Source organism: Vitis riparia, chromosome 17 (genome assembly GCF_004353265.1).
Source record: "Vitis riparia cultivar Riparia Gloire de Montpellier isolate 1030 chromosome 17, EGFV_Vit.rip_1.0, whole genome shotgun sequence".
NCBI classification, from domain to species: Eukaryota; Viridiplantae; Streptophyta; class Magnoliopsida; order Vitales; family Vitaceae; genus Vitis; species Vitis riparia.
In genome coordinates this window covers 572460-584504 of record NC_048447.1, presented here as the reverse complement: position 1 = coordinate 584504, position 12045 = coordinate 572460, and the positions used below count along the sequence as shown (strand labels likewise).

The window sequence follows — 12045 nt, the reverse complement described above, 5'->3', positions numbered from 1 at the left end:
CATGGGTAGTGCGGGGAGGCCGCCCATGTAACTGATAACACCGATCACGAGTGTGGCCAAGCTTATTGCAATAGGTGCAATGAGGACGTTGGCCTCTACCTCGGTTACCACTACGTCCTCCTCGAGAGCTAGTTTGAGAAACTAACACAGAAGAATCTGAAGTGTTATCAGATGGCAAAGTCTGAGTGGAGGAGATACGGAGGAGGCGAGCAAACACATCATCCAAGGATGGAACGGAGGAACTGCCAAGAATCTGATCGCGGACGGTCTCGAGATCTGAACGGAGGCCAATAAGCGTAAGAACCATGAAGAACTTGTCAATCTGTGTTCGTTGATCCCCAACATCAGTAGTAAGAGGCATCACGGTCAAGAATTCCTCCTTAAGAGAGGCAATCTGGCCAATATAAGTAGATAAATCCATGTCTTGTTGTCTGACATTGACAATAGAAGAAGCCACCTTATAAAGACGTTGGATATCATTCGTGTATAGCCATTTCGCCTGATTCCAAAATTTAAAGCATGTTTTGTAGGCCCGAAGATGAAGCAGAATCTTAGGATCAACTGATTGCCATGACACACTACATAACTGTGCATCTATCTTCCTCCATTGTACTCTGTCAACCTCAGGGATATCCGTCTCCTGCGTAACAAGGTGATCCTCATAACCTTGACCCATAAACCAAAGCTCCACAGAGGCAGACCAGGACAAATAATTTTCACTGCCAATCAATTTCTCCGAAGTAATCATAGGAGATCCAGATATGACAGAGGAAAAAGTGGAACTTTTAGTAGTCATATCTACTTATCTGGTGAACGAAATACATTTGGATCGAAGAAAGCCCTAATACGGCTTATCGCGGACTTCCTAAGACACATGCAGGGCTCGGAGTGGAGAAGAAGTCACCGGAGGTCGCCGGAAAGGCTGTTTAGAGGGCCGACAGAGACAAAAAACCCCAAAAAATGCACTTTTAGGGCTCGGATGACACAAACACAGATGGAGGGTGGCTAGACGGCGTCAAGCGAGGCTAGAGGTGGAAGCGTGTGGCCGGAAAGTGCTCCACGCGACGGCGCGTGAGATTCAGGCCGCCGGAGAAGAAACGCCTGTGGCCGGGGCGTGGCTGAGCTTCTCCCTCCGGTGCTTTGAGAAAACTTGAAGATCTCCTCCTTGCGCACCTGATGGTATGGTTGGTGTCGGAAAAGGACGTCGCCAGAAAAGTCGCCGGCGGTGAGAGTTTTCTGACGGCGATGACGGTTTTCTGACGGTGATACGGTTGATTGGAAAGCTTTAGGAAATGGGAAGGGTGACTATAATGAAACACGGTCACTGAAAGATTTCCCAGAATGGATTCACGGATAAACCGGAAATAATTAGGGTTTTTTTCTCCCTTGGCTCTGATACCATGTGAAGAGAGAGAGAAAAAAGGGAGAGAATCCCTAATTATTGTTATTGAAAAACTGTAAGGAATACACATTGGACTTGGGTATATATATACATGTTAGTGGGACCCACAATACAATAAGGAAAGAAAAGGAAAAGGAAAAGTAAATAACCTAAATAACTATACACTATCTAACAGTTTAAATAGGAAAAAGAGGGAATTAGTTAGGGATGGTTGTTCTGTGAATCTGGTAGGAGAGTGACAGCCTCTCGAATAGCTATCTTAGTATCAGTTTGGTCTTTTTTTTCTTGTAATTCCTGAAATTCAATAACAATTCTCCATTAGATACCTATCAATCTGGTATCAAAGCATCGATCCAGATGGCTCAGAAAAAGAATGAAGGTCGAGTGGATTCTCTAGAGAAGGAAGTTGGAGAAATCAGAGAGGAGATGTAGCGCTTCCGAGAATGGAAAAGACAGTGATGGACCTTGCCCAGAACGTAATGCGAGTTCTACAGTCGCTGGAAGAGACACAAGGAGATGGCAGCATTGTCATCGGGGCAGGTCATGACGACTGTTGCTAAACGAGAATACCATGCAAAATGGATCCCTGGAGTTGAGGGAACCAGTGGGGATTGGATAATGGCGGATGAGACGAGGTGAGTAGAAACGGGGAATGGCGTGGCAGACGACAGTTGGAGATGCCTGTATTTACTAGAGAAAACCCGGACGGCTGGACCTTCCAAGCCAACTGATACTTCGCGATGTACAGACTCACGAAAGAGGAGAAATTAGTCGCCGTTGCGATGAGTTTAGATGAGGACACACTCTCTTGGTACCAGTGCACTGATTCGAGGGAGGCGTTTGGGAGTTGGGAAAATTTGAAGAGGCAACTGTTGCTTTGCTTCCGTCCGACTCAAGAAGGGAGCCTTTGTGAGTAGTTTTTGATAGTGCAACAATAGGGGATAGTAGTAGCGTACCGGCGGGAATTCGAGATTCTAGTGACTCCCTTGAAAGGGATTTCTAAGGAGGTAATGGAAAGCACGTTTATGAATGGGCTGCTTCCTAAGATTCGGGCTGAGATAAGTCTTCTGCAACCATATGGGTTGGGCCACTTGATGGAAATGGCCCAACGGGTCGAATATAGGAATTTAACCCTGAGGGCGGCCTGTGAACCAAAGGACCCAAAGAGCACCAAAATGTTGTCATCTGCACATCGAGGTGATTGGAAGATTGGGGAAAATTTTCAAACTAAGGCAATGGCTGTTAGCGAGAAGACGATGAACCAGTGACGTGAGATTCCAATAAAGAGACTGACGGAATCAGAGCTTCGAGCCCGCACAGAGAAGGGGCTCTTTTTTAAGTGTGATGAGAAGTTCTCACCTGGTCATTGCTGTAAGAAATAATTAAGGGTTTAGTTGGTGCATGAAGATGAGGAGGAGGATATTCAATTTGACGACAGAGTAACTGAAGAACCTTCACTCATCGAGCTGAAAGATGCTTTGGAATTATCTCCTGTTGAAATTTGGCATTCAAAGTTAGGGTTTTTAATTTAGGAAAGTATTTTAGGAATAAAAAAGGAGAGATCATTTAGGGTGATTCAGTTTCCTAATTTTAGGAGAGAATCAAGGTAGATTGATATTTTCTTATTCAGTCATTTGTGTATATATATGTGTATGGTGTGTACCTAAAAATATCAATAAAGGAATTCAGAAATTCTTCATGGTATCAGAGCCAGTTTTCTGAAACCCTAATCCCTTCTGGCCACCTCTTATTCAGGCCATCATTCACTCCGGCCAAATCTCTCTGGCCATCTCTCAATCCGACCATCTCTCATTCTGGTCATCAGTCTCTGTTCTCAGAGCCAAGGGAGAAAACGCTTTCCAGTCGGTCGAATCGTCGTCAGAAAACATTCACCGCCGGCGAACTTTTCCGGCGACGGTTTTTTTCACACCGCAAGGAGCGTCTGGAGGAGATCTACAACTTTTCCCAAAACACCGGAGCCAGAAAACCATCCACGCGCCGCCCACGCGCGTTTTTCCGGCCGGCGACTGCATCTCACGCGCCGGCGCGTGAGGGCCGTGAGCCACTTTCCGGCGACGCACTTCCTACTCCAAGCTCGTCTGACGCCGACCAGCCACCCTACGTACCTGTTTCTGCCATCCAAGCCCTGCACGTGCCTCTTTTGGGGTCCTTTTGCCTCCGCGAGCCCTCCGATCAGTTTTTCCGACGTCCTTCGGCTATTTTTCCTCAACTCCAATCCCTGCACGTGCCTTGGGAAGTGTTCTTCTACCTTTCCGGTCCATGACAAAATACGGAATGGCATCATCACAAGTATCCAGCGTCACGTCACCAGAATTAGGAGGCAGATCTGAAGTTCCAAACCTTGGTGGCAGTGATTCCTCTCCTATTCTCATCACAGGACACAAATTAAATGGCCATAACTATTTACAGTGGTCACAATCTGTGTTGCTGTTCATTTGCGGTAAAGGAAAGGATGAGTACCTCACTGGAGAAGCAGCCATGCCAGAAACTACAGAACCGGGTTTCAGGAAGTGGAAGATTGAAAACAGCATGATCATGTCATGGCTTATCAATTCCATGAACAATAACATAGGTGAAAATTTCTTGCTGTTTAGGACTGCAAAGGACATATGGGATGCAGCCAAAGAAACTTACTCAAGTTCTGAAAATATTTCAGAACTTTTTCAGGTTGAATCAGCCCTACATGACTTCCGCCAAGGAGAGCAGACAGTTACTCAGTATTACAACACACTCACAAAGGTATTGGCAGCACCTTGACTTATTCGAGACTCACTCATAGAAATGTCCTGATGATGCAGCAACATACAGGAAAATTGTGGAACAAAAGAAACTGTTCAAGTTTTTCCTAGGACTAAACAGGGAATTGGATGATGTTAGAGGCCGAATCATGGGCATTAAACCCCTGCCAAGTCTCAGGGAGGCTTTTTCAGAGGTTAAGCGTGAAGAAAGTAGAAAGAAAGTGATGATGGGATCCAAAGAGCAACCTGCCCCAACATTGGATGCCTCTGCCCTTGCTACTCGGTCATTTAATAGTAGTGGTGGAGATCGTCAGAAACGGGATAGGCCTTGGTGTGATTATTGTAAGAAACCAGGCCATTATAAGGAGACTTGCTGGAAGCTTCATGGCAAACCGGCTGATTGGAAACCAAAGCCACGGTCTGACAGAGATGGCAAAGCACACGTGGCTGCCAACTCTGAGAGCACATCTGTTCCCGAGCCGAGTCCATTCAACAAAGAGCAGATGGAGATGCTACAGAAACTATTAAGCCAAGTTGGCAGTGGCAGTACTACCGGTGTAGCCTTCACTGCTAATCGAGGAGGAATGAAGTCGTGGATAGTGGACACAGGTGCTTCTGATCACATGACAGGAGATGCTGCCATTCTTCAAAATTACAAGCCAAGTAATGGTCATTCATCCGTCCATATTGCTGATGGTTCAAAGTAAAAAATTGCCGGGACAGGTTCTATAAAACTTACTAAAGACTTATATCTTGACTCTGTCCTCCATGTTCCAAACTTGGATTGTAATCTTTTGTCCATTAGCAAATTGGCTCGTGATCTCCAATGTGTTACTAAATTTTATCCAAACTTGTGTGTTTTTCAGGACTTGAAATCGGGGAAGATGATTGGCAGTGCTGAACTGTGTTCCGGGCTCTACCTCCTCTCATGTGGCCAATTCTCAAACCAAGTCTCTCAAGCAAGTTGCGTACAGTCTCAGAGTATGTTAGAGTCTTTCAATTCTGTGTCAAATTCTAAGGTCAATAAAGATAGTGAGATTATAATGTTACACTATCACCTTGGTCATCCTAGCTTTGTTTACCTTGCAAAATTGTTTCCCAAATTATTTATCAATAAAAATCCAGCATCTTATCACTGTGAAATTTGTCAGTTTGCAAAGCATACTCGAACAGTCTATCCTCAAATCCCATACAAACCTTCGACTGTTTTCTCTCTAGTACATAGTGATGTGTGGGGTCCCTCCCGAATAAAAAATATTTCTGGCACTCGATGGTTTGTGACATTCGTTGATGATCATACACGGGTAACATGGGTTTTCCTTATGAAAGAAAAGTCAGAGGTCGGGCACATTTTTAAAACCTTCCATCTTATGGTTCAAAATCAATTCAATTCCAAAATTCAAGTCCTCAAGTCAGATAATGCAAAGGAATACTTTACTAGTAGTCTCAGTACTTATCTTCAAAATCACGGCATTATCCACATAAGTTCTTGCGTTGACACCCCACAACAAAATGGGGTGGCTGAACGCAAGAATAGACATCTCTTGGAGGTTGCCCGGTGCCTTATGTTTTCCTCTAATGTTCCAAACTATTTCTAGGGGGAAGCTGTTCTCACAGCTACTTATTTGATTAACCGTATGCCATCCAGAGTGCTTACCTTTCAATCCCCACGTCAACTTTTCTTAAAACAATTTCCTCACACCCGTGCAGCCTCTTCTGATTTGCCACTCAAAGTATTTGGTTGCACGACATTCGTTCATGTGTATCCTCAAAATCGTAGCAAATTTGCTCCTCGAGCCAATAAGTGCATTTTCCTAGGGTATTCTCCAACCCAAAAAGGGTGCAAATGCTATTCTCCAACCAACAAAAGATTTTACACCACCATGGACGTCTCTTTCTTTGAACATGTCTTCTTCTATCCCAAATCTCATGTTCAGGGGGAGAGCATGAATGAACATCAAGTTTGGGAGTCTCTTCTTGAGGGTGTACCTTCTTTTCACTCAGAGTCACCAAATCCTTTCCAATTCGCGCCCACTAAGTTGTCCACACCCATACCGTCATCAGTCCAGCCAGCCCAGCACACAAATGTTCCTTCTCCTGTGACCATCCAGTCTCCCATGCCTATTCAACCTATAGCCCCACAACTTGCTAATGAGAACTTACAAGTTTACATCAGGAGGAGGAAAAGACAGGAATTAGAGCACGGATCACAGTCAACATGTGGCCAATATATTGACTCCAATTCAAGTCTTCCTGAAGAGAACATAGGTGAGGATAGGGCTGGAGAGGTGTTAATTCCCAGCATTGATGATTCTACTCTGCCGATTGCATTGAGGAAGGGTGTTAGGAGATGCACAGATCATCCAATTGGGAATTATGTTACATATGAAGGGCTATCACCATCTTACAGAGCATTTGCTACTTCTCTTGATGATACTCAGGTTCCCAACACAATACAAGAGGCATTAAAAATTTCAGAATGGAAGAAGGCAGTACAAGATGAGATTGATGCACTTGAGAAGAATGGGACGTGGACTATCACAGATTTGCCGGTTGGGAAGAGGCCCGTGGGGTGCAAGTGGATTTTCACCATAAAATACAAAGCAGATGGATCAGTCGAGAGATTCAAGGCTCGTTTGGTAGCTAGAGGGTTTACACAATCCTATGGGATAGACTATCAGGAGACTTTTGCTCCTGTTGCAAAACTGAACACTATCAGGATTCTTCTCTCATTGGCTGTCAATCAAGATTGGTGCTTGCAACAACTGGACATAAAAAATGCGTTTCTAAATGGTGACCTAGAAGAGGAAGTCTACATGGAAATACCACCTGGTTTCGAAGGAAGTATGGCAAAGAATCAGGTTTGCAAACTCCAAAAATCCTTGTACGACCTTAAACAATCTCCCCGAGCCTGGTTTGATAGATTCACAAAAGCAGTCCTGAAGCTGGGCTACAAACAAGGTCAGGCTGATCATACTCTATTTGTCAAGAAGTCTCATGCCGGGAAAATGGCCATATTGATAGTCTATGTTGATGATATTATTCTATCTGGGAATGATATGGAGGAATTACAGAATTTGAAGAAGTATTTGTCAGAGGAGTTTGAAGTTAAAAACCTTGGAAATTTGAAATATTTCCTTGGTATGGAAGTGGCTAGATCAAGGAAGGGAATTGTAGTCTCTCAAAGAAAATACATACTCGATCTTCTTAAGGAGACCGGTATGCTTGGATGCAAACCAATTGATACTCCTATGGATAGTCAGAAGAAACTTGGTATCGAGAAAGAAAGTACACCGGTAGACAGGGGGAGATATCAGCGGCTCGTCGGGCGCTTGATTTATCTCTCACACACTCGGCCAGATATTGGCTTTGCAGTGAGTGTTGTAAGTCAATTCATGCACAGCCCCACTGAGAAACACATGGAAGCAGTCTACAGGATTCTTAGATATTTAAAAATGACACCAGGGAAAGGTCTATTCTTCAGAAAGACAGAGAACCGTGACACTGAAGTATACTCAGATGCGGATTGGGCAGGAAACATCATTGACAGGCGGTCCACTTCTGGATATTGTTCTTTTGTCTGGGGAAATCTTGTTACCTGGAGGAGTAAGAAGCAATCAGTTGTAGCCAGAAGTAGTGCAGAAGCTGAGTACAGAGCTCTTGCACAGGGAATCTGTGAAGGGATTTGGATAAAAAGGGTTCTTAGTGAACTGGGGCAAACGAGTTCATCTCCAATTCTGATGATGTGTGATAATCAGGCAGCTATAAGCATAGCAAAGAACCCCGTGCATCATGACAGGACCAAGCACGTTGAGATTGACAAACACTTCATCACAGAGAAGGTGACTAGTGAGACGGTTAGATTGAACTATGTTCTACCAAGCACCAAACCGCAGACATCCTCACCAAAGCTTTACCTAGGCCTAACTTTGAAGACTTAACTTGCAAGCTGGGATTATATGATATATATTCTCCAGCTTGAGGGGGAGTGTTGAAATTTGGCATTCAAAGTTAGGGTTTTTAATTTAGGAAAGTATTTTAGGAATAAAAAAGGAGAGATCATTTAGGGTGATTCAGTTTCCTAATTTTAGGAGAGAATCAAGCTAGATTGATATTTTCTTATTTAGTCATTTGTGTATATATATGTGTATGGTGTGTACCTAAAAATATCAATAAAGGAATTCAGAAATTCTTCATCTCCAAATTCAGTGGTTGGTTTAACTACGCCGGGGATTATGAAGATCAAAGGGACGATCGGATCAAAAGAGGTAATCATCCTTGTAGACAGTGGGGCTACCCACAATTTTTTATCCTTTGATGTGGTTCAACAATTAGCACTACCATTAACTACAACAACCAGTTACGAGGTGATGATGGAAACCGGGATATCCGTGAAAGGGAAGGCCATCTGTAGGGGAGTTTGTATTTCGATGCAGGGGCTCACTGTAGTGGAAGACTTTCTTCCACTTGAATTAGGCAACATTGATGTAATTCTGGGAATGCTTTGGTTGGGGACTTTAGGAGACGTGAAAGTAAATTGGAAAATGCTAACAATGAAGATCAAAATGGGGAAGGCAGTGATAGTGTTAAAGGGAGGCCCAAGCCTTAGTCGAACTGAGGTGTCTCTTAAGGAAATGGCTAAAGCATTGCAGCACCATAGCCAAGGGGTATGGGTGGAACTCTGTCCGACTTCCACCACTTTAGGTTTGAGTGAAGGAGTACAAGAGGTCCCGAAAATAGTCAAAGAAGTGTTAGCTCAACATCAACGAGTTTTTGTGTCAATGAGGGGGTTACCACCAAATCATGATATTGACCATGCCATTCAATTAATTCCCTGAGCATCTCAAATTCAAGTGCATAGGTGAGACATGTCTATGATAAAGCTGCATATTGCAGTGTGATGGACTAACCTAATGGAATTTAAGTAAAGTGAAGATTGTTCAAAAGTATCTCAAATTCCTGTTTGGTACATATTCCTTATAGTAAAGAATATTGCATAAAATATATCATATATTAATACTTTTTTGTAAAAATATGTTTCCTTTCTGGAATAAGAAGAAAGCGTTAGAAATATCTCTAAAAATATTCCAAGTCATGAGACGGAAATATAAATATAGAGTTGATATAGAATAGGTAGAGATATGAGGAAAAGTAAAAGGCAACTGGTAGAGCAAGGCTGCATTTAGGGTGCAGATGCTAAAAGCAGGGAAAATGGGATTGTTCAAGGGCTTGGGATTTAGAATTTTTTTTTTAATTGTAATTTCTCTTTGTATTGTAGATGAATTATCTCTCATCCTTGAATGTAAGCATGATTACTCGAACCACACTAGAACCTCATGTATCTTTTTTTGGGTTGCTTTGTTTTCATCTATATTGTATAACACATGGTGTAAAAGCTTCTGCTGTAACAGCACACCATCTTTCATGAAATTACTGGATTTTAAGCTTCTAAACCTGCACTTTGGTGCGCTTTCTTGATCTTTGTCTCTAAGTAAATAAGAGTTTCAAAAAGACCTATTGGAACTAACTTCGGATAAAGATGTAAACAAAGTACATAAATCAATAAGCACAAATGAGTCTTTGCTAAAATAAATATCCAAAACAAAGAAGTTATAGAACGAATACCTGGAACCCCCAAAACAATGAAAATGTATATCTTGTCACAATGCTATGTTTTGTGGTAAGATTGACAGCTTGAGTGTAGATCCCATATGGGAAACCATTATCACTGAAACAAGCACTAGCATTTTCATTGCTTTTCCAGAGCGGCCATCCTGGAAGTAGCATAAAATCTCCGATTTTGTCCCCATGACCACAATCAAGGAAATCCATACACTTATCGATTTTGGAGTCATGGCAGGCATCTCGAAGACACTGATTTACTCTCTGGGCCAAGAAATAGTAAATAGAAAAAGAAAGTGAGTACTTAGAAGCCAAATCATCAACTATGTTCTAACAAACCAAGGGCAAAAAATATGTAAGTTACTGACAAAGAGAGCAAATATATTATACTGTCATATTGAAATATCCAGATTCTATTATTCTTGACAAACTATTATCTAACAAGAAATTAAATCCAAAAATAATGAAATTTTGTTATAAGTATATCAAATAAAATAAGGAATCTATTTTCATCAACTTGAAGTAGTTAAATATGTTGCATAAATTCACATGCAGTATAAATTTATGATGGTAAAAGAAGTTGACTGATAACATGTTTACGAGCACAAAGTTTTACAGGTAATTAGAGCTATAAACAGAGGCATATGCAAGAATGCAATTACATAAAGAAACATATAGGAAGCAGGAAAGGACTACATACACAGATAAAGGCCTATTACATGTGGGATATTTCTCTAAATAAATAATTGGTGCATTGGACAGTTTCATATTATACTCATCCTCCCCTAAGTCTACTGACAGTAGAAACATTTGAAACTCACTCTACTGTTATTTATTTTAAAACTTTGAACAAGAATAAGGGAATTATGCTCTTCTGTTATAGAGACCACTGAAAGAGCAATTACTTTCTTTGTCATTCATTCTTTGAGGTTCTAATACGTACAAATGCAAACTCTATTAAAAATAACTCTGTATGTTTAGCTTAGAAAATGTACATTCACACATGTACCTGTGCATGAGCCTCGATTTTTTAAATTACTATATCCATGTCAGAACAGCAGACAAATTTTGGCATACACAGATATAAAGATCCCCTACAATTCTTCTCCTTAGTTGGAGAACAATTGTCCATGACAAGCAACCATCCTAATATTAGTAATAATCAAGTTGCCCTAACTCTTTTAGTTAAACATCTACCAATGTTTAGTTGTAGCCAAAAGAGGAAAAACCTGCACAGCATTCACTACTACTTTGATTAAATGGAGAATTGCCAAGAAAATGAAAAAATAAGGAGAGAAGATTTGAACCATGGTACAAAAAATTTTGAAATCAAGGAAAAAGATGGGTGTGGAAGAACATGGCTAGTGGTTATGAAATGGGGCAATGACCCACTGATAACACAGGGATTGAAACAACAAAGAATTCATCATAGTTTAGAAGCAGAAGGTTAGGACTGCTACTGGTGGGATTCACTTGAATCTTCTACAAAAGCTCTCATGTTGTTTTGTATCATCACCATCTTCATGGACTATATCCCTATACAGTAACCAAAATGCTTACATGAGATATTTTTTTGTAGGAAGAGGTCAGCCACATTGATGTTTGAGGTGTCCAAGTTTTTCATAGGAAAAGGTCAACTGTTAGCCCCTCAACACGGAGCATGGGGCACCAAGGCCTCATGGGGCAGCACCTTAGCCTCATGAGTAACCTATGACAAAGGCAAGGTGGCACAAGGGTGCAATGCCTTGTGCAATAAGACAGCTTGGTGAGCCATGGGTGCAATGTCTTGGCCTGTTGCAGCACCAAGATAGGTTTAGATGAGGCATAGCAATGCAGCAACAATGAAGCTGACTCAGATGGGATGCTTGATGCTTGGCACAAGGGCGCAATACCTTGTGCACGAAGATGAGGAGTCATGGGCACAATGCTATGACTAGTTACTGCATCAAGAAGAGGGCTTGGGCAAGGTAAGGAGTTGTAGTAGAAACAAGATGGATGCAAGAGCAGGTTGCCTCAACACGGACATGATCTAGATGTAATGGGAACACTTGAGCATGGCTGGCCGGCATGCTTAAGTAGCAACAAGGGCCTACAAATGCACACAACAGGCTTATGGGGGCATGTTGTGAGGTGTGCGGGCCAAAAGAGGGCTTGACACACACACAAGCTGCATAGGGAGTGTGCAGCAGGTTGCCTAGAGGCACTACAACAAGCTGGTGAGGCATGTTGTGAGGTGTGCATGCCAAGAGAGGGCTTGGTACG

At 42.2% G+C, this 12045-nt stretch overlaps 1 protein-coding gene across 3 annotated transcripts in view; it reads right to left on the bottom strand.

The window, feature by feature from the left end:
• The window catches only part of LOC117903984 (probable cyclic nucleotide-gated ion channel 20, chloroplastic), a 120209-nt gene that overhangs the window by 45019 nt on the left and 63145 nt on the right, over positions 1 to 12045 (bottom strand). For all 3 annotated transcript variants that reach the window (XM_034816513.1, XM_034816514.1, XM_034816512.1), the window contains one exon: positions 9787 to 10047. In XM_034816513.1, the coding sequence (XP_034672404.1) occupies positions 9787 to 10047 (261 nt within the window). The remainder of the gene's footprint in view (positions 1 to 9786; positions 10048 to 12045) is intronic.